Source organism: Gymnoscopelus braueri, assembly GCF_963280865.1.
Source record: "Gymnoscopelus braueri genome assembly, chromosome: 4".
Taxonomy (NCBI): domain Eukaryota; kingdom Metazoa; phylum Chordata; class Actinopteri; order Myctophiformes; family Myctophidae; genus Gymnoscopelus; species Gymnoscopelus braueri.
In genome coordinates, this window is record NC_137605.1 from 11161807 (window position 1) to 11185672 (window position 23866).

General features: G+C 43.0%; 1 protein-coding gene across 7 annotated transcripts in view; it reads right to left on the minus strand.

Moving 5' to 3' along the window:
* Positions 1 to 7735: 7735 nt before the first annotated feature.
* LOC308083185 (receptor-type tyrosine-protein phosphatase U) overlaps positions 7736 to 23866 on the minus strand; it is a 209605-nt gene continuing 193474 nt past the window's right edge. For all 7 annotated transcript variants that reach the window (XM_080425388.1, XM_080425387.1, XM_080425384.1 and 4 more), the window contains 5 exons: positions 17129 to 17254; positions 14226 to 14383; positions 10479 to 10614; positions 9302 to 9493; positions 7736 to 9111 (listed from right to left, as the gene is read on the minus strand). In XM_080425388.1, coding sequence (XP_080281514.1) covers positions 9431 to 9493; positions 10479 to 10614; positions 14226 to 14383; positions 17129 to 17254 — 483 coding nt within the window. In that variant the 3' untranslated portion in view covers positions 7736 to 9111; positions 9302 to 9430. The remainder of the gene's footprint in view (positions 9112 to 9301; positions 9494 to 10478; positions 10615 to 14225; positions 14384 to 17128; positions 17255 to 23866) is intronic.

Below are 23866 nucleotides of genomic sequence, written 5' to 3' on the forward strand. Positions count from 1 at the left end.
TCTCCTGGGTTTCCTCCACTGGCTTTGTGCATGAATCCATGCACGCATGCATGGATAATCTGTTGCCTGTAATTATGTTGCACACATCTGCTTTGTCTGTGTGTGTGTGTGTGTGTGTGTGTGTGCGTGTGTGTGCTTGTGTGCGTGGGTGTAATTTCATTTGCCTATGTTGCTGCTGAAAGGTACTGTATACAATCTAGACGCATGTACTCATCTTGATACAAGCATTAGCTTACTTAACATTGAAACGAGGACAGGGATATGGTGCCTTAACTTTAAATGGAACTGGGAAATTAGATGGCCTTTGTGACACAGAAGGACAATTGGTCCAGATCACACCACGCTGACAACAGCATTCCATGGTAAGAGCGAGGACAGATGGTCAGTGACTATTCATCCTGTTCCTCTCAGACACAACAGAGCAGTGCAAGTTAAACCATGAAATATCACACAGAGATAGCAGATAGCCCACCCCAGGAAACAGTGGTCTTTCATATCCTTGACACTTCAACGCTCGCTGCACAAATGGGATACTACCCCCCAGCCCCCCCACCCCATCAACCACACCGTAAGGTCACATCCAGGCAGTCAGCCACACCACATATTACATTTCCTCCATCAACTTTTATTTCCTCCGGGCCAATAGGTCACTGCCAAGGCTGAAGCACATGAAACATATGGCAAATATGGATTTGATCTGCAGCACTCAGGTACAGAAATGCCCCAGCTTGCCAGCTACCTACCACCGTGGAGACTCCACGTCTCCTTGGCCAGGCCCTACAACAAACACAATTGGCCATGTTTGTGGGTGGCAAGGGTGTTGCGAGGGTGACACTGCACTAGCAACTACAATAGGTTGGTCAGGGTGCCTGTTCAGCAGGAAGCAGAACTGGGAGGAATAGTGTGGTTCCTCTGGTGAAACTCCTCACTGTCAGGTGAAGAGAAGCATCTGCCGACTTCATGTGTATCTACTCTACACCCTCCCCAAGACCAACCAGTAGGGGTCAGCTGTGACAGGGACTATACACATGGGGGGGAATTAAAATTAAAATAAATATATAGAAATACCCAGTTGAACAGAACTACACAATCAGAGCAGCAGAAGAGAATGGAAGTGGAGCTGGATAATAATGGGAACCACTATAACTCTCAGTTATTTTAAATAAAATATAAAGATAAAGACATTTCTGTTTGCAGCTGCCTTTGCTGTAATTTCTTCTGCATTGTAATTTTATTTATTTAAGTGTTGCACCCTCTTAATTGTGTGACGTTTTAATGTAATGTAAAGCACTTTGAATTGCTTCGTTTCTTATGTGCTATACAAATAAACTTGCCTTGCTTCGATAATAAGTGATGTAAGCAGTGAGACACAGTAGAAATGACATCACCAGGTTGAAGAGGATCAGCCACACTGAACAGAATAGAAACCACACATCAGCAAACACAACGATTATTGGCTAATGGGAATGTAATAGTGCAGACGGTGCAGTTCGCAACACCCCAGTTAACAAACAAAATAGGCAACAGCGTGTCCATTTATGTTGACGGTACCTGACAGATCTGTGGTGAAGCGATGCCGTGCCAATGAGCTCTTTTAATTACCAGTGTGCGATCTAATCCTTTCTATGTTTCAGTCCATTCCTCTTAATGATCTGCTTGGCTCACCTCTTGACAATACACTCACAGCTCCAATGACTTTGTTGTGTTTTTCACAATGTGTTGATGCATCACTGAACTCTGAGTAAGCCTGTACATGAGAACTAACAGCAAGAGCTGCACGTGGAGATGTATAAACAAGATACATCATTATCAACAAAATCTAGCTTCAAAGACAATGGTGAAGACACATTATGCCTCTAGAACTAAGGGCTAAAATCAATCCCATCTATTCCTGCTAAAGTCATCAGAGGTTACATGATATCTTCACCAGTTGGCAAATATCACAGTAAATATATTTTCTAAATCCATATCAATACAATCCTTCCTTTGATGGAAAAAAAACTGAACTGAGGAGCAACATGAGCAAGATTCTCTTTGGTTTTTCCAATGCTTCTGTTCTGACTACAGGTTAATACTGTATTGGCATATTACAATGGACACAATACAAGGCACTACTGGAGAGGATTAACTAACTATATCAAAACAAGAATAAACATTTCTCAATGCAAAAAGTACAATCACACATTAAACAATACAACGGGAGCTTTTAACACTAAAGGGAGCAGCAAAAATACTGTAAGTGAAACACTACAGGACACATTTTTGAGCAGCAGTAACATGGCTGCCATGAATCTGACTGCATAGGCCTAGATTTCACTACACACAACACACTACTACAAAATCACAACATTTCTGGTATATACCCAAGGCAAGCTTTGTTTTACATTACAAAGTGCTCATATTGAACATGTTTTATGTTCTAATGTTTCATTTACCTGAAAAAACAGGGAACACGGGAGACAGTCAGTTTTGGTGTTATTCTATCTCTCTTCCTTGGACATCTGAAGAAAGAAGTCACCTGACCACCTAAAACTACCTGTCTCACAGGCGGATTTGCCACCTTGTGGCAAAAGGTGGGATAGGTCTGTTCCTAAAATGTAAGTTCCCTGCTCATTCTAATACACCTTGAGGCTCTTAAAAATACAAAAAACATTCATAATAAAACAAAAATATGACTATACATTTGTGTATGTCACACACAATTTGGGTTATAGGAATTCAACTATAGACAACACCAGGACACAGACAGAGACTGTGACAATGAGAGGTGAACCTTCTGATTACCAGATGTCCTCTCTACCCGCTATGGCCTCCCAGAACATTGTGTACATGTATGTCAGTTTGTGAGATGGATTTGTGGAATGGTTTAGAGGTTAAACTCAAAGCGCTACACCTGCACCACATGCTCTGTAAGTCATTCTAAAATGACACTGTCAGACTTCTAGCCTCCTACAGATGATCCAAATCATTTTTTATTTTAATGTTTTTTTCTTTTTTCCCAAGCTAGTCTTTATGTCATTTCCCCCATGCAGTCCCTGTCACTGGCAACCCCTACTCGTGCAGAGAACACGCTATCAGTCCCACTCACAAGGGCATCACAAAGAGACTCAACAAGAGTTGTTTCCCTGAAACCCCAGTCTCCACATGGTGGAAAGGAACTTTACTCTAATTGTAAAAGTTACCGCTGTGACAGAACTGACATGCAAGCCTGACAGGTCTCTCATGTTCAGAGTCAGTGGGTATGATGTGATGCTGCCCATTCTCATCACTTGATGAAGGCCAGACAGGAAGTCCAGTTCCAGATCCAACTGCACATGGGTGCAGATCTCTGAGCTTGTGTGGAGCTTGCCAGGAATTATTGTGTTGAATGCTTGGCTGTAGTCCACAAACAGTATTCACAACAGTTACTCAGCCCAAGTTGAGAGAGGGTAGTGAGAAGAGCCATGGTAATTTCAATGTCAGTACATCTGTTTTGATGATATGCAAATTGCCATGGGTTCAGCTTGGTGGGCAGCACTGAACAGATGAAGTACCTCACCAACCTCTCAAAGCATTTATTGCTGACAATTGAGCAAAGGGCAATAGGTCAGCTGTTGTTCAGAAATGCTACCAATTGTAGTACTTGGGGACAGGCACAACGGTGGACATCATGAAATCCCAAGAGCAACAGCCTGGGAGAGGGACTGGTTGAAAATATCCAGAAGTGCTCCTGCCAGCTGGTCCACACATGCTCTGAGGATGAGGCCCAGGATGCCTTATGGATGTTCACCTGCTCTGTGCACATCAGCCTCTGAGATGTCTGATGTTTGCAGTGAGCCACAGAGGTTCCTGCTAAATGTTCTTCTATAGCAGAAGAAGTCAAGTGATTAGTTTGTCTCCAGATTTCAAGCTAACATTGCATCAGTATAAATTAGGCATTAATAACAACCATGACTATAGAGAATCACATAGGTCTGTAAACATGCTAAATGTTTTACTTCTAGCAGAAGAAGGAACACTGGTCAAGGTCAAGTATTTTGTTGTTCTTATCTCCAGATATCAGGGGTTGGTGTGACATCAAAGGCGACTCACTGCTGTGAGCAGCATATTTCTCTTTCAACTTTAATTCATTTTCCAGTACAGAGGCCTCCAAGACCCTGTGTTGTATGTGTCAAAGATGAGCCTTATCTTTCCATTATCGCAAATAGATTAATTCTGAGTGAATCGTGAATGGTGTTTGTGTGTGTGTGTGTGTGTGTGTGTGTGTGTGTGTGTGTGTGTGTGTGTGTGTGTGTGTGTGTGTGTGTGTGTGTGTGAATCCTGTGAGTGATGTGACAGAATACTGCATCCAAAGCAGAAGTGAGAGAAACATCTATAGAAACCTGTCATTGTCAATCGTAACGTGTCTGGGGGTGGGGGTTGTGTTTACCTGCCATGGGAGCCAGCTGTCCTCCTGGAGGGTCAGCAGTCAGAGATGAGGGGCTGGGCTGCACTGCGGCGCCCCCTGGAGGGAGACGAGAGCTGTTGATCAACAGCCCAACAAGACAATGCTGGGACAGGTGTTGGAGCAAACAGTGTCATGCTGGTAGAAATCTATCAGTGCTTTAACCACGCACGCACGCACGCACGCACGCACGCACGCACGCACGCACGCACACACACACACACACACACACACACACACACACACACACACACACACACACACACACACACACACACACACACACACACACACACACACACACACACACACACACACACACACACACACACACACACGCGACAAGTGGCAACATGAAAAAGCAGAGAGAGAGAGATGCATGGGCGCCGATTTATGTCCGCGCTATTGGGTGCGCAACTCATCTTTTTTTGTGATGAGTTTGTGATGGGTGCTCGTCAGTGCTCGTCATTTCCCATGGGTGCTTTAGCCCCGAGGCACCCACAGTATTGGAGAGATGAGTCTAAGTGGTTTTCTTTGCCTGCATGTTATTTGATCCTCATGCCACAATGACACTGCTTACACACAGTCTCTGGAATGTTTTGGCAGGGTGTCCTTTAATATTCAATGACATTGACAGCTGTCACCCAGACAGTGATCAGTGGTGAAATAATGACGTATTTGTTTTATTTCTCTACCTGAGCATAACCCCTCCCAGACGGATGGCCCTCTTCCAGTCCTTGAGAGTGGCTTTCCCTGCCAGGTGAACAAACTGCTTGGGGCTGATAAGCTGCTCATTGAACTGTGGAGGAAGAATAGAGAAGCACATGGAGAAATAGTGCAGCGGAGCAGATAGGCTCTGTTCCAGATAAACTCTCTAACAGCTCTGGTGAATCCACAGTCAACAGTGTGGAGATGAATGTGAATGGCTTCAATGTAAGGATAATCACCTGGTTGGGTGAGAGAGGTTTATAGTCATGCTACAGAGATATGTGCAACTGGGTCTCTGAATAAATGGGTTTATTGCCAGGAATACCTGTCTATTCCCAATAAATATGGATGAATATTAGGAATGTCCTGGACTAAAGCAATTCTTAGATGACTAATAGTCATGGGAATTTCTTGACTAATCCAAAGGTCTTCAACAGGGCGTCCGTGATCACTAGGGGGTCTGCAGAGGTACTGCAGGGGGTTGCAAGATTATTGTTTCATAGATGTATTTATTTTCAAAAAAATAATAGTTTTACTGTATATATATTTAATTTACCCATTAATCCTTGTGCAAACTAACCTGACTCAGCCAGATGGGGGCGGTATTGAGTTTCACAATACACCCTGCATCTGGGATCGCTCAGGGAGTAAAGCTACCCGGTCGCTGCGTGTACGAACCAATCAGCGGCTGCTAGGGGCGGGATCATCCAATCACCTGCCAAGTAGCTTGAAAAAAATGAAACGCCGTCTTGCATCGATTCTGCTACCGGAGTCTCAGATGGAAGTAGGCGGTGACATTTAGTAGACCGTTCTATCCAGGAACTGTCCTATCCTGGGCTCTCTGCCTCCCCATAGAGGGGAAAGGGAAGTCTGCAACTCTGCAGGAACCTCTGCAGTTGTCCCTGTGACCCGACTCTGGATATATGGATGGATGGACAAAGCCTAAAAATTGTCTGTATATTTTTATATATTTTATTTTAGTAAAACATTGTTTTGTATTTTTCACACGTTTTTTTGTTTAGTTTTAGGTTTCGGACAGTTATTGCCAGCAGCCTTATCTCGTGGTTTTATTTCATTAACATACCACTAAACCGAACTAGGAAACAACTCTTGAAGACCCGATGACATCAAAATCAATGTTTACATATTTTTTCATCACGTATGTCTTGTGCTTCATTTTAGTCTAGGACCTGGCTAAGATATGTTTGCACATAATTTAGGAGAAAATGTCTCAACTGTTCTAGGCTAATAAGAGCAAGGAACTTTGCAGGAACTGTGAGTAATTCTCTATCCAAGGCGAAATACACGAAAATTACCTTTTTTTAAATGACCACACCCTGTGTGTTACTTCCAAAATAGCTGGTTCTTCTAAACCATTGGAGCTAAAGATTTTCTGAGATGCTCAAAATGTTCAGAATACCCATATCTAGAGGGACGTAGAAAAGTGTACGAATTTAGATATTTATGACAAAACAGTGATTTGAGATAGGCCATAATGCAATGTTTCCCAAATAAATATTTCAATAAGTTGTTTTTAGGTAGCTAAAGAAGTTAGCAGGTAGGTATTTGATGTTTGGTATCCCCTTGGTGAGAATAAATATGAATGACACCATGCCATTTGTACATTTAATTTGGGTCCAATGAAAAATGTGTGTAACATGTTTATGTCCTGCCCTATTTATATAAAATGTATCTTTGGAAACATCAATCCCCCTGTCACACATGGCCAGAGTCAAACTGTGACTGGACTCAGAGCTGAGTGTGGCTGTGCACCTGCACACAACAGAATAAATGTCGTCTGCCAGTGTGACAGGCTCGACAGTTGGACAGACGACAGCCAGGTTTCAAGATCACAAAGTTCTCTTTTTACTGCACTAAAACCAGGAAATACTCAGAAAAGGCCAGACGCCCAGTGCCTCGTCATGCTGCTGTTTTTCTTTCTTTCTAGCATAGCGTTAATACGCAGCACTGCATTGAAAACAATTCAAAACATACACTTTGCTCGGGACAAAAACGCCTCGGTGGACACAGCCCCTAATAGAACTATATGTGCAATAATGTGCTTTCATGCATTTTATACTGTTATCTTATATACCTTTTCAATAAATGTAAACAATATTTACAAAAAGTCTCTTTGAACATGCAATTGAAACAATTACTGTATGTCACAGGCCTATCATATACTGTATGCACCTTTAGGTATACGCCTATACTGTATCTATACAAACTATACAGGCGTGCATGTCTGAGGGGTGCATGTGTTTGTGAGGGGTGCTGCCCAATTTCATTTTAGACGTCGGCTGGCTTTTCCAGCATTTGTTTCCACTTGTGGACAAGAAATAATATAAAAATGTATATTCTATTGTAGTTATGTACCAAAGCCGTTTCAATAATAACACAACTACACTGATAACGATACGTTTTATTTATATACAGTAGCATTTTTCAAAACACTAAGTTCTTGAAGGCAATGCATTTGAAAAACATATAGCCTCACATATAGGCACACACACATTAGACCTTAAGTTTCATTTAAAAAAAGACACACATGACCCCCCCCCCCACACAAACACACGCACGCACACTCTCACATGCATACTTACATACATACATACATACATACATACATACATACATACATATCTACATATAAATAAATAAAATAGTAAGATCAAAAATAAGAGATTTAAAGACTGACCTAGCCATCTGCACTTGGACTGACCAGGTTAGATATAAATATAAATGTAGGCATACAGTACGTATAATGTACAAACTATATATGTACAGAATATCAACAGTGAATAATGATGACAGGCTGATATATGTAGTGTCAGCCAGCTACACAAAGGGAATATGGATAACTATGTACAGCATATCTACAGTGAATGTGAGAAATATACAATCCATCGACAGTGAAATAATTACGTATAACAGTTAAAGGACCACTTTGCCCATTTTCAACCATATATTGATATAATTGGTCCTCACTAATGCTCATTATGAGATGGCACCATTTCTGTGTACTCACCCTATGTCTCAGAGGAGGGCTGTGGACAGTTCAGAAACCTAAGCACCTGGGGCGCTGATGGTTAAGTGGTTAATGTGCGTACCACATAGGCTTTGATGACTGCCAGTGTGTCCTGGATTCGATTCCCGAGCCTGGCGGCTGATTTGCTGCATGTCACTCTCTCCCCTGTTTCCGGTCTCTCTCTCCACTGTCTTATTGAAATAAAGGCAAGTATTCCTTGAATAAATTACAGAAATAAACCTGCGTAGCATCATCAGTAGTTAGGTGTGTCATTTCAAACAAGATTTCATTGTTGTTGAATTAATGCAAGAACAATGGATTCTACTTCAGCCTTCCAGTAGCCTTCCAGTATGAGAAAGGCTTCAGTTTCTATTAGCTTGGAATCCCGATTGAAGATGTCATTGGTAGGCAGGTTTCTGAACTGTCCATAGCCAACCAATTAGAAGCGAGTGAATAGACGGAAATGGTGCCATCTCATAATGAGCTTTAGGACCAATTTACGAAGATAAGGTTGAAAATGGTTGAAGTGCTCCTTTAACCTAAGCAGGCATCTCATAGTAGTTCATGAGCAAATGTGCCAAAGTAAAGCAGGAGTCATTAATCCAAGACCAGAACAGAGCGTAAGGGGGCTTGGTTATGGAGCTTCATGGCTACCGGCACAAAGGACTGACAGAGTCACTCAGTCTTGTGTTGAGAAACGATGAGTCTGTGGCTGAATGTGCTCCTCAACCCCGCTAGCTCATCATAGAGGGGGTGGGAGGGGTTCATCAGGATAACTTGAGGTGAAAGAGGCCTTGATGTGCCTTCTTCACCACAGGGCCTGTGTGCTCGTCCCAGGAGAGGTCCTCAGTGATGCGGACGCAGAGGAACTTGAAGCTGCTGACTCTGTCCACAGCAGATGTAGAGGGAGTCCAGCTTCTCTCCTCTCTTCCTGCAGTCCATGATTAGTGGACTAAATCAAGAGAATAGAATAGAAATAAACAATTGTCAGGCCATAAATACCCCTGTTTGAGCAACTGAGAAGCTTTTATAGTGAAATGAAAGTAAAAAAAAACATGATCAACTACACATACAGTTGCATGCTTCTCGCCCTCCTCCACCTCCTCAAACTGACGTGCGTCTGTACACGGCAGCACACACACCTCTGATTCACCAAGAACGAGCTCCATGCTCCTGCAGTGCAGGCAGCATTTGCCTGAGAAGCATGGTCACTGAGAGTCCCAGACACAATCCACAGCCCACAAAATACATCAGCCACAGTAAACATGTTGCTAGCTCCCTTCAAAGCAGTCCAAGTACTCCAGGATGAAGTCGTAGCAAAATCGGTACTGGTCCTGAGGAAGAAAATCAAACAATAAAGATTATAGATACAACAGGATTAAAATGTATACAAAATATAGCCACAAAGCTGTGATTCAGGGGTTTAAGCCAACACAGACTGTTACTGTTATGTTGAAAGCTGTGAGGGGTCTAGACTTTTGGCAATTTACAACACTGTATTAAATTAATGAGCGCCTGTCCGTTAATCATAACATCTGTTAATCATCTTTAAGGCCAAATCTGTACCTAGCCATGCAGACTTTCTTTGCATTTGTTGCGCCCCCTAGTGGTGTATTTTTTTTTAATGTTTCTTTATTGAGGTTCTGACATTTTCACATTTGTTGTAGCATACAATTTGTGTAGAACCACCCATTTTTTTTGGCAGCTTGCCAACCTTAATCATAACAATCATAACAACAAAATAGCAGGCACCACAATCACAGACATTACGTTAGATAACAATAAAATTAAATAAAGTAAAATAAAATAGACAAACACAAGTACACCACCGGATTGACATGATTGCATATTCCAGGTTAGTTTTCTTTTCCTTTTTTACATATACTGTTCAATAAGCTACATTGAAGCTCAATCTAGAGGGGTCCACTGCACCCTTGTGAACCCTTCCATGTTATCAAGGAGGATATAAGTCAGAGGTACCACGCTCAAATAACCTCCTTATACCAATCATCCAGTGTAGGAATGTCCTTATGGATCCAAAGCTTGAGTACAGTCTTTCTTGCTATATATCAGAGTATTCTGATCAATTTAGCGTTGTGACTGTCCCTTGCACTGGATACCTTAGCTCCAGTACACACTGGAGAGGCGACAAGTCCAAATTATATCCAATCAAGGTATTCAGCTCGTTCTTCACCTCATTCCAAAACACTTGTATCTTTGTACATTTCCAAAACACATGTGCATACGTACCAACTTCTGTATCACATTTATTACAGTTAGGTGAACTAGTGGTGTATTTGAATGAAAGCCACCTCTTACCAGAGACTCCAGCATGTTGGGTTTGGAGTTGCGTAGCGTCTTGACAGCATAGAAGATGTCCACCATGTTCTGGTACTGGATCATCTCCAGCAGAATGGTGCAGGCACAGAAGGTCCCACTGCGGCCACTGCCGTTTCTGTGGGGAACAACAAAAATGGTCACAGGTTTGTTTGTACATGTGCCATCCATGTTGGCAATGGCATGGTGCACAATTAACTGCAGTTAAGTCTGCAGTTACATGAGCCACTTTCTTTCATCCTTAACACATTCCATGCCAGAGTTTAATCTCATAATGTACTCACCAGTGCCAGCGTTTTATTGTTGTTTTTTAGTTTTTTTCATGTCGCCACAGACCTCGCTAAATAAGTTAAAAGTGCGCGTTCATTTGGTTCTAAACACACAGCGGATCCGTGAGAAACGGTCAGCGAAAACAGTTTCCAAATCCGTGCCGCCATCTTGAAGCTACAGCCGATCAACGGTAAACAGTGATCAGCGAGGAGAAAAACAACAACCAGAGAAAATCGAGTTTTAAACAGGATCCCAGACAGGAAGCGGATACGATCGAAAAAACCGGAACCCGAATAATTCCGTTTCCGACCGGAAACCGGAAACGGAAATGGATCAAAAAAATTCGGAAAGTGCACCTGGGGCACTTAACATGGGAATCGGCGGTTCGCGTAGATCTACGCGACTGGCACGCTGCGGCTTTAAATAGGTTCGCGTAGATCTACGCGACTGGCATGCAATGTGTTAACCTAATACAATTAATCTGATTATTCACATTTTGATTGTCCACATCTACATAACAACCTTTATTTTGAAATAAGTGCAAACTGGGTGTGATACCTACGTCACACTGCCGATCTGACTGATATGCCCATATATGGAGATATCGGTATCTGTCAGTCCTTGTCCCTTTTATGCCCATATATAGAGATCTCTGTATCTGTCAGTCCTTGTCCCTTTTATACCCATATATAGAGATCCCTGATGTCATCAGTATATGCCCATATATGTGCATGCTGATATGCCCATATATAGAGATCTCTGTATCTGTCAGTCCTTGTCCCTTTTATACTCATATATAGAGATCCCTGATGTCATCAGTATATGCCCATATATGGGCATGCTGATTTGCCCATATATGGGGATCTCTGTATCTGTCAGTCCTTATCCCTTTTATGCCCATATGGAGATATCTGTTACTGTCTCCTGGTTATGGCTGAGTCATGGTGCATGGCGAATTTGAAGTCGGTCGGTGGAACACGTGTAAGAAAAATCCATATTGTAGGTGTGAACACTCAAAAGTTACAATGTGCAACAAAAATAATGATAAGCAACCATAACTTTGGAAAAAATAAAAGCGTTGTTTCATATCAGTACGGGCCACAGTGGCTCAGGAGGTACATTAGAGCTTGGGAATCGGGAGGTTCCTGGTTCGATCCCCAGCTGTAATGTATACAGTAGAGTATGGATTTATCACAGATAAAGCACAGGAATAGCCGAGAATCACCCATAGTTTTTCACATGTTTCCAGGAATGAAATCAACACATTGTTGAAGTTCAGTGATCAAAAAAATTGTGCTGGTGTCTCCTACATCACTTGATACTGGTTGGGAGTCGGGACCGACGGTGCCGCTGTAATCATTAGATTTTCATGGACAGTGAGGTCTCCAAACTTAAATACAGTAGCGTGTCCTATGGAGTTATGTGCAACCTGCTGATTCCTGGGCTCAAATATAAGCTGGTTTGTATACTCCATTGATAATTGAGGGCCACTGTGTCTTCATAGAGAAATGGTCAAATAGAAAACACTGCAAGCAAGTGAAAAGTGAGAAACGGCCACATTATGCGACATCCTGCCAGAGGTATATTCCAGGTTATCATAAATGAAAGGCCATAATCAATGAACTACTGCCACACTTCCTCTCTCCAGAGGTGAAGTCAGAGGAGGGTGGGCATGGCAGACCCAGCAGCCAATAGCAGCAATATTAAAAGCATCAATCGTCCTCAGTGCTTTGGCAGTCTAGGATTTACTGTGTCCAGAACCAAGGTGTTCTGTATGAAGCAATCATTGATTTCATCTCAATAATCTCTGTCCCGGTTGTCGTGGGAAACGCTGTGTGACAGCGCTGAGTGATGATTGTGTGGATGATGATGGTACAGTAGTGGTGGTGGGGGCATGTGCTGGCTGACCAATGAGCTGCAGCATCCATTCTTATTCATCAGGGGGGCTCAGCTCCGACCAGGGAGCTTATTACAACATGAGAGTTAAAGCAAGGCAAACACGCAGGCACACACACACACACACACACACACACACACACACACACACACACACACACACACACACACACACACACACACACACACACACACACACACACACACACACACACACACACACACACACACACACACACACACACGCGCGACATTACACCGCCTTACACCTACCACTGCACCCATCAAGCATTCTGGTTGATTTAGATTTTGAGCTGCTATATTCTTTGATCAAACCTTGTTCATACTCAGCTATTACTAAAAACTATGATTACAAACATTGTATATGTTACAGGGAAAATGGCATTCCAGGGAAATTGAAAGGGGTACGCTTGTTTTCATGCCCCTCATGCAATTCTGTAGAATCAACGCTAGAGGGCAATGCAAGCCAGACATGAGCCCCACACCACACACGCACGCATGCACAAACCAGCACGCACACACGCATGCGCACACGCGCGCGTGTACACACATACACACACACACACACACACACACACACACACACACACACACTCTCCAGGGGGCGGGCCTGGCGGGCTATGTTAGTGCAGTGAGTGGCACTTGGGGCAAACGCAGTCCCCACACAACATCATTTACGATTCTGTGCCTATCGGTACATAACTCGGACGGCGCTTAAGTCGACTAGCAGACCATCGGCAGGTCGTCGCGGGCACTCGCGCCTGGAGGCGCTCGGGCGCGACTCCTCTGCCTCAAGGTCTGCTAAGTCGGAGCGCCTTCCGTCATGGTCCAAAACTATACTTTATCAGCGAAAAAAAAGTAGTCCGCGGTTGTTTGAAAAAGTAATGTCCCAAGCTGGAGTCAAACCCCGGCTCCCAGTGGTAGTGGGTGGGGAGTCCAATGATTATCGAAGTGCGCCACTGAGGCTTGTACTAGTGGTGCAAGTAACAAAGTAGATTTACTCAAGTACAATTTTGAGGTATTCGTACTTTACTTGAGTATTTCTCTCATATTATCCATTTTATTTTCAGCGTTTCCCTAGCGTAGCTTCCTGGTTAGTATGTTGTTGTTGTGGTCGTCGTCCTCGCATCAAAGCCCCGCCTCGCAGCACCACCCCGTGCCTATAAAACAAGCGCTCCCCTGTCAATTTCCCTGGAATGCCATTTTCCCTGTGACATATATACATTAATGGTCCATGAGTCTCCTAGCCTGGCTCCAGCCCCTGAGCCATGCCCATTAAAAATATATTCAGGCGATTCATGGAATCGAATAAAGGAGTGAAACAAAATGACAATTCAGGCTGAGTCTCCAGCAATTCTAAAGTTATGACACTTCACCGTTTAAGTCATTATAAGATGATTTGCTATGTGTTATGGTTGTTATTGTAAAGCATTATGGGTAACGTTTATATTGCATTATAAGAATGTTTATCATGTATTATAAGAATGTTTATATTGCATTATAAGAATGTTTATAATGCATTACAGACATCAGGTGACTCACAGGCAGTGGACAACGGTGCGTCCCTCTCCACACTCCCTCTGCCACTTGTGCACTTGAGCCAGCAGGTTAAGGAAAGCCTTCTTGGAGTCGGGCACGTCACGGTACGCTGACCAGCGCAGGAACTGGAACTGGCAGACGACCAGCTGGCCCTCTTGGAGCTGAGGAAGACAAAATAAATGGTAAATGGTGCATTTATATAGCGCTTTTATCCAAAGCGCTGTGATCGTACTGGAAACCGCAACTCTACCCGGCCACTCCACCCCTGAGCCACTGCCGCCCCCAGACAACACAACACATACACTACATCAGTGTGTGTGTGCCTGTGTGTGTGTGTGTGTGTGTGCGTGCAGTTTGTTCACGCCTGGACACCTGCACAACTCATGGATGCCGTTTGCATTTCTGCATCTGTCAGCGTACAGCTGCAAGGTGGACAAGTTTCTGTATTTCTGCATGTGCCACTTAACACCTGTGTGTGTGTGTGTGTGTGTGTTTGCGTGTGTGTGTGCGTGCCTGCGTGCGTGCGAGTGTGTGTGCGTGCACTGTCAGCAGTGTGACTCTTATTAATGGGTGTGTTGCTGGGCACGGGGCAGAGGGGTCCCGGTGTGCTCATAGCCACGCCCCCGGTGAATGTCAGCTCACACTTAAGGAGCAGTGGAGCGTCGTTAGTCATGTAAACTGGGCTGTAAAGACACCTGACGACACACAGAGGAATGTACCGTACAGGTGAGTATTTTATACGTCCTACTTAATGCTTACCATGCATTCCTCTTTGTATGACTTTATCACACACACAGGAAAACATGTGCTAGAGAGAGAGAGAGAGAGAGAGAGAGAGAGAGAGAGAGAGAGAGAGAGAGAGAGAGAGAGAGAGAGAGAGAGAGAGAGAGAGAGAGAGAGAGAGCAGAATAAAGCTGCATCATCTTAGTGAGTGTGGATGTGTGTGGCCAGCTGACAGGGGAGCTGAGGATGCCAGTGAGCACAGGAGGGAGGGCTGTGGGCACCGCTGCCACCCTGTACTGGCATTCCTAAACCACTCCACAGTGATCCTATCTGTGGGCGCTTCTTGTGTTCGTATTATATGCATGAGAAAAAAACAATACAATTGTTTTACTCTAAACCAAGAGGCAATAGAGCATCGCAGTTCCCGACCACTTCCTGGTTTTTCCTGGTGCCGGAAGGAAAAACTCAATGCATTTTTCCCATTGACATTTCCAAAAATATTTATATCAATTAATTTAAGCCTAGAATCAAGCCATAAAACGTCAAATCATGACCATAAAACGTTTATTTTATATTTAATTATATGATATACTATATTTAATAAATACCCTTTGTTTTGCCGTTTTCCAAAAAGAATAATCACAGAATCAAACGTTTTATGGTCATGATTCACCAGGACCCTGGATGGCTTGATTCTAGGCTTAAATTAATTGATATAAATATTTTTGGAAATGTCAATGGGAAAAATGCATTGAGTATTTTGCGGTGGAACCCGGAAGGGGCGGGAACTGCGATGCTCTATGAGCATCATTGAGGGTACATACCCCTCGCTAACGCATTCCACAGTGCTTATCCAACGAGAGGACAAACTGGACACTTCCATTTAGCTCTAATCCTGCAGCGTTCTGTTTTGTTTTTGTTCATGATTTCTAACGAATTCTCCTCGCGCCAGGTACTTAAATGTTAAGTACCGGTGTTCATGTGGTTTTATGAACAAATACAATAGAGCCTCTGGAGAATAACTGCATTCCAATCAAAGCCCCTCTTTAGTATGCCAACGGACGCATGAAAGGCAGGGAAGACGCCCATCGGAGGTAATGACAGGAGGAAATTGAAAAAAGGGGGTGAGACTGACCTTTACTGCATGCATGTCAATGTACAACCAGCTAGGCCTGATAACACGCAGTTTACTGCCTCAAATACACAACACTTCTCTACTGTGTTTTCCCACGTTACGGGGAGTAGCTACGGTGTACATCATCACCCTTATAGGTGGCTTTATGGAAATCCCAGCTGTGCTGGTTCAATTTCCTGGCCTGATGGATTCAAATATGTCCTTTGCAGCATGTATAATAGGGAGCTATGAATAAATTGTTTAATGTTCTGCCGGCCTGCTCTGCGCAAATCTTCAGGCTACAGTTTTGCAGTGTATCTATTTGACAACTTCCCTAGCACTGGCGGGACGCAACACTGGAGTGAGTAGTGCCGTGTGCATAAGAAAGGAGCTATAGAAGGACACAGAGGCACTGAGGCACGCTGTGTGTTGTAGCATGATAGCAAGTGAAGCCTGCAGACAAAGAAAGCTCTCCTTTTGGAACTAGCTGGAACGACCCAAATGCTGGCTGTTTTAAAGTCAGCAGCTCTTGAAGCGTGCATGTGTTACTCGTCACCTGAGAGCACACAGCCCAGAGCCTCCAACCATCAAAAATTCAAACCACACCGACCTGCAGCTTTCACATGAAAACGATACACAGTACACTTGTCAACATTATGAATTGACTTTTAGCTACAGTCATGATCGCACTGCAACATCCTAAATGTCAATTTGACTCTGAGGGCCCTAATAAGCACGTCTTGATTACCGCCAGGTTGTATTACTTAACACATTGACTGCCAGAATTATTAGAGTTAACTCGTTCTTGGCAATCAAGTGATGGATTCTAAAAACTAGTAAAAACTAGTTAACTCGTTCTTGCCAATCAATGTGTTAACTTAAGACGTGGAAGCGTGACCAATGCCATTTTGCAATTATGGCTGCGGTAAATCAGCCCTGAATTAGTCATGGGTGTATTTGGGCATTACTGTAATTAATGTTTTGAATCTTGAATTCTTCAATATTGAATCTTGGAGGTATGAAGTGCCACGAATGTAGCAGAACAGCTGAAGCATTTTGAACAACTCACCCTCGTGACATTCTTGACCCGAAACAGACGAGTGATGACGTCCTCGTCCGCTGACATGGACAGAAACTCCACTTCCATGGGTCCATACTGCTGTAAGCCAGGCTCCGGCCAGTACTGGACACACGGCTAGAGAGAGAGAGAGAGAGAGAGAGAGAGAGAGAGAGAGTACTTAAGCCAATGTCTGGGTTTGATCTATTGCCAGGAATTGCAGTAGACAAGCAGGAAAAAGAAAATGTGTCGATAATTGTCGATAATCGGCCAACAGTTTCGTACAAGTCTCTTGTGGAGGAAGCTAAAGATCTAGGACAGGGGTGTCAAACTCATTTTAAATCATTTGCGGAACGGACCAGTTCTGTATGCACAAACGTTCGTGAAAGTGCACATGCGTTTATTCCCAACCTGCTCTCATGTGTCTCAGCCTCTGCTTTAACTCAAATATTTTTCACTTAGATCACATAGCAAGCATTAATATTGCTATCTCTCTCCTTCATGCTCTCTCTCTCTCTCTCTCTCTCTCTCTCTCTCTCTCTCTCTCTCTCTCTCTCTCTCTCTCTCTCTCTCTCTCTCTCTCTCTCTCTCTCTCTCTCTCTCTCTCTCTCTCTCTCTCTCTCTCTCTCTCTCTCTCTCTCTCTCTCTCTCTCTCTCTCTCTCTCTCTCTCTCTCTCTCTCTCTCTCTCTCTCTCTCTCTCTCTCTCTCTCTCTCTCTCTCTCTCTCTCCATCATAGTAGAGAAAAATGTATGTAAAGCTCTCTGAAGGCCACAGGGTTACAGATGATGTGTGTAAGTATGTTTGTGTGTGTGAGTTAAGAGTGGTTTTAGAATGATGCACACAGGTGCATTTGCCAAATGTGAATGCATGAAATAAGAGACAAAAACACTGTAGACAGACACCGTAGCCACAGCTTTTGAACCTCATTTCAGACATGTGTGTTGGGAGGAATTAATTGGCATGACTAAATTGGGAAGAAAATGGGTAAAAAGCTAAAAGAAAACAACAAAAAAACACCTTGTGTGACATCACCAAGTGCAGCTGTCTCCTTTAAGCGTTTAAGCGAGGATCACACACATAACAGGAGGAGATGTGATAAGTGGTTAATTACACATTCTGCTGGATTAGTTTTAATGCTCATGCAATGTGCGAGGTTTGCTTTTGCATGGAAATCCCCCGCCTTTAAAAACTGTGCCAATTACTGATACCGATGGGTGTTGAAAAGGAGGCAATAAATCAATAATCAAAACCTATTAATTCAGTCACTCAATAATTACTCTCAGAAATCAAAGACAACCATGAACCTTCCACACCATGTTCCCACATGGGCCAGTTGCATAATTAGCTACAGCTTTAGTAATCCAGACGTAAATTCCATGCACCTTATAGAGCACATTTCACTTCAGGCTATTTGTTTTAAGAAAATCAAGTTAAGCTCAGAGGGACAGAGACAGACTGCAGCAGAGTCAAGCAGAGGCCAGCATGTTCTGATGTATGTAAATCTGGCCCTGAGATTTCCTATAAGCTCCAAACACTGACAACAGGGGAGAGACACCCAAACAAATACAGAGAAACAATACGTGACTAATTTCCCGTTAATTTCTGCTGCTGAGACAATCAAATGAAGCTATGGGACACTGGTCAGCTTAGATTGTGCGTGTTGTTATTATATAATGTTGCTTTAGTACAGTAACATGTCACTGCTTGTACCCATATGAGTGAGTGACAAACAAACCTCTCTTGATTCTTGATTCTCCTGATGTAAGCTGGGGCTGGTGTTATCTAGCAACACCTCACAGTCACATGATCAGAGCAGTGCAATGTGTGATGTGAAGGAACTTCTATCAAGCAAACATCCAGACCCCCAACGTCGGAGAAGCCACACAAAAGGAAATGTTACTCTTATATACCTGTTAGGGTGCATCAAAAAATAAAAATTTAACCTGCTGATCTGTTAATGTGATAAAAGTGTTCCAATGCATGTTGTTACAACATATGCAAAAATATTTTTGCAATATGAGGTGATTAGAGGTGCAACGGCCATCAGCTTTTATGGCAAAAGGGGGTAACCAGCATACTATGCATGTTTTACCTTTTGTTTATTTTTTTTAAATCTAATTTAATATTACTGCCATCACCAACACATTGTGCATAATGCACTCTAGCTACAACTTTCATTTCAACATTCAACATAATGTCTATTTGGTAGCCATGCTAACCTGAGAAAATCGAGGACAATTCTAATGCTAACGAAGCACAATGCTGTGAGGAAAAAGACTCCACCCTTTACCTGAAGACAATTGAGGTAATCTACTCTCTATTCTTTGTGTTGATGTACTTTTATTAAGGATATTTTCATATGAGTTGTACTTTTGGGAGCTGCCCGGCAGGCACGCTTTACCAAGGAGCAGCAGGAAATGACAGTGAAGTCCAGAATGGCGATGTTGGAGAGTGAAAGTGATGAGCATAGCGACACAGAAGACTGGCACCACAGCCTGCATTCCACCCTACATCCTCAGCCGGCCGAGTCTCGTGTCAGTGGCTACACTGTTGAAGATCACACCAATGCAGCAGTTTCGCACGCAAGTTCAGAGATGGTAAGAGCGGTAATTGTGCAAATATTTCGGCGGTAAAGAGCACCACAAGCAGTGGACACCATCTCCCATGTGCAACCTGCACTGGGACAGCAAGTTGACACTGATGTTCAGCAATGTGCGCCAGTTGGAGGAGCGTTTGATAGTGGTGGTTGGAGATGCGGAGCAGCTCAAACTGCTTGGTGTGCCAGCATATACAAAGAGGAAAGACGAGGCGTGCGGAGAGATCATCGCCCGGCAGGCATACAAGCTACTGCAGGACTGGTGCTGTGACGACCAGGTTATCAACATGGTATTTGACACCACTGACTATTATTTTTGCCAGACCCAAGGGGTCGTAGGGCTTACATGAGGCTTTGTACCTGTTTCGTCCATACATGGGCATGGTCACTTTGTCCTCCGGCCCCAGCCAAAAAAAGTCTGTCCCCCTTTCGTCCATACATACTAGAGATGCACCGATTAATCGGCCGCCGATTAAAAAAGCCGGTTTTAGGTCCAACCGGCTGGATCGGTGCTCGGCCGGTCACTGTCATAAATTCCGATTTTATGCCGGTCAAATTGAAACTGCGTTGGCACTGCGCAGCAACAGCATGATGATCAAAGTCGTGTGGGTCGACTCAGAAAACATTAGCAAGAGAAGCCCACAGATGGTGCTGATTACCATTGAAATATAAGGATACATAATTATATTGACTATCTATATAATATGGAATATATTATATTTCATAATGCTGCGCGCATAGTCAATGTAGTGACTGTCGGTTCGTCAATCACGGGGAAAGTAAAGGCAGTAAGTGCGTCACCAGGCTTCTCATACGGTCCATGCAAAATATGTTGTAGACTACAGAAATAAATAGCTAGATAAACATCCCTTTTATTGTAGCCAGTTGCAAGGAAAAATCACCCCCTGACTCTCTTTGCATATGCTGTTGAAAAGACAACTTTGGCATGGACGGGTGGTGTGTGTTTGTCTGTGTGTGTGTGTGTGTGTGTGTGTGTGTGTGTGTGTGTGTGTGTGTGTGTGTGTGTGTGTGTGTGTGCATGCGATGCGATGCGTGTGCGCGTGTGTGCATGCGATGCGATGCGTGTGAGCGCACTTCTCTCATACAGACAGTAGCTGCTCATTCCTCCTACCTGCAGGGTTGCCTCTTATTCCAAATAAATGACTAGGCGCCATCTGAAAAGTCCTTAATGCAGTAAGCAGCTTCCAACAACAACAACTCTTAAAGACGTGATCATGATATCAGCCATCGACACTGCTGGTTTAATTCATGTGCCTATACAGACGTCTTCTCATCTATCCAGCTGTAGCCTATTAAAGCTTGTTAAGACTCGTCCGAAAGTTTAACAAAGTCCACTGAGCAACAGAGTAACATTTTTAGTCAGAGGTTAAAACAAGTCAAAACAGTGACATAAGGTGAGCTGAGAGAGATGAAGCAGGGACCCCCTTCTATATAGTATGAAATAGTTTTTTTCTTTTTTACTTGGTCAGCTCTTTTTTCCCCTCTACACCTATACCTCTTTGCCAAAAATAGCAGATCTACAAGCTTGTGAGCTTGTAAATCTGCTATTTTTGGCTTTAGTCCTCCTCAGAAATGGGATGCTAGTGGTTAATGTAAAACATATCATATCACACAAAGATTTGGCGCCCCCCCCTGTAGTAACTCTGAGGACCCCCTTGGGGTCCCGGACCCCCTGTTGAAGACCCCTGGACTAGAGTGACATAAGGTAAATTTCTCACCTTGAAAACAATTAAATGCAGACATGTCCTGCTATGTGTCTGAATGGGAAAACCTTATTTATTTTATGTTTGCTTATGTTTGCTTTTAGTTCAAATCAGAAAATAATTTTGAATTAAGATAAGATTTTGTTAGTTAAAAAAGATTACCATTTTTAATAAATAATAATTTCAATAACTGATCTCCATATGGACCCATAATAAGTTTTGCCAAAATCATGCAGCTCTATAACAGTGACAGCCATAACAGCAATGGTACAAATAAAACAATAAATGATATAGGCTACAGTAGTATTCTTTTTAAAATTCTTCTTGTTTTTGTAATGACTTTAGACCTTTCGTTGCATAGTTAGGGCATCAATATTATAGCCATATCATGATATTGGACTGGATATCGTCTGTGATTTTGGATATTGTACTATTATGATATGGCATAAGTGCTCTTTTCCTGGTTTAATCTTATTGGTACTCTGTATTGGCAAATACACAAAATTAAGTACTTGTACTTAGCCTGAAAAAAATCTAGTTAGAAAATATAAAATATAGAAAATCGGTATCGGTAAAACCGGTATCGGCAGGTCAGACTTTAAAAAAAACGGTAATCGGTATCGGCCAAGGATTTTGCAATCGGTGCATCTCTAGCTGACACGTCATGTGAAGTCCGGTGACGTAGTGCTCTGATCTTATAAAGTACTTATTCTGGGTCTGGCAGAACCAGGTCTCCTGGTCTTGTTAAATAATAACCATGTCCCACATAATTCTCTACAACAGCACTTCTTTAATACTAGAGGTTTGGGCCTTCACACCTATATGTTGCACTGCCGATCTGACCAATATGTCTGAGTCATAGTGTAGGGAACTTTGTCAGAGCACCCGTTGTACTCGTCTGGCTGACTCTGTGTCCCTTTGTGCCCATATATGGAGATCTCTGTTTCTGTCTGTCTACGGTTTGTCTAAGGTTTTTCTCTAGTGTGGATATGCTGGTGTCTCTTCAGGTTATGTGACAGACTGAAACTCTTGTCACACTGTTTACAGTAGAAAGGTTTTTCTCCAGTGTGAATACGCTGATGACTCTTTAGGTTACCTAACAGCCTGAAACTCTTGTTACACAGTTTACAGTGGAAAGGTTTTTCTCCTGTGTGAATACGCTGGTGACTTTGCAGGTCACCTAACTGACTGAAACCCTTATCACACTGTTTACAGTGGAATGGCTTTTCTCCAGTGTGGACACGCTGGTGTTTGTTCAAAGTACCTAACTGACTGAAACTCTTGTCACACAGTTTACAGTGGAAAGGTTTTTCTCCAGTGTGGACACTCTGGTGTGTCTTCAGGGGACCTAACTGACTGAAACTCTTGTCACACTGTCTACAGATGTGAGTTTTCTTTCCTGTGTCAGTCAGATAATGCCTCTTTACTTCCGATTGCATTGAAGTCTTGGTAGATTGTTGACTACTGTAAGGTCTTTCTTCTTCTGAGTTTCCTTGCTGCTGGCTCGTTGTCAGGAACAGTGGGTTCATCGTTAAAGCTGCTGCTATGCATGGGCTGCAATGGTCCAAGAATGTAACGTGTGTGATGTGTGACCTTACTATCCAGGATTGGTTACCGGATGAAAATCAAGTGTATGGATATCCGCTAATAGCTCCTCTTGTAGGTGCTGAAGGCTTCCTCTAGGTCTCTCTCCATGTGTGTCATTCACACTGTGCAATCTGGTTTTAAGCTGAGCTGATTCAAAGCTCATGTCATCATTATGTTGTCTCTATGATGTCAGCCATGCCCAAATATGGAGTTCCATGTCATTTACTGAGATAAAGTTTCAGCCCAGTCAAATCGCAATTGTCTTTCAGTATGAAATTAAGTTCTAACATGAAAAATAATTTATACCAGCTCGTGGCAAGCTAAACAATAAAAACTGCAGTATTAAATAACATAATTATGTAACTCCTTTAAACACTGTTTAAGAGACATCACTCATTTCATTGTTGTCTCCGCCGGAGGCGGAGAGTATGTTTTCGCTTCGTCCCGCTGTGTGTTCACCTCCCTCCTAGCCAAGCTAACATTGGTCAAGCTCCACGTGACACGTGTCAATATGTTGACACCAATGCCTTTGATTGGCTAGAGGGACGCATGACGAAATAAAATCCTATAAATAAGTGTGTAAGACAGGATCAATCAGTCTTGATTGGAACAGTACCTTCCAGTACAAATCACCCGTCCGTTGCTATGATATAGATATAGTAACACAATTGCTATGATATAGTAACATGTTCTATTTTACGTAAGAATTAGAACATTCCTAGAGAACTATGGTTAAAGATAGGGTAAGTGATTTCATTTGATTAAAATAGCACAGGTCTGCTGGCGGAGACTTGTGCTCCGAGGAGCACATTTTCTAGTTATTAATACATTTGTTTTAACTT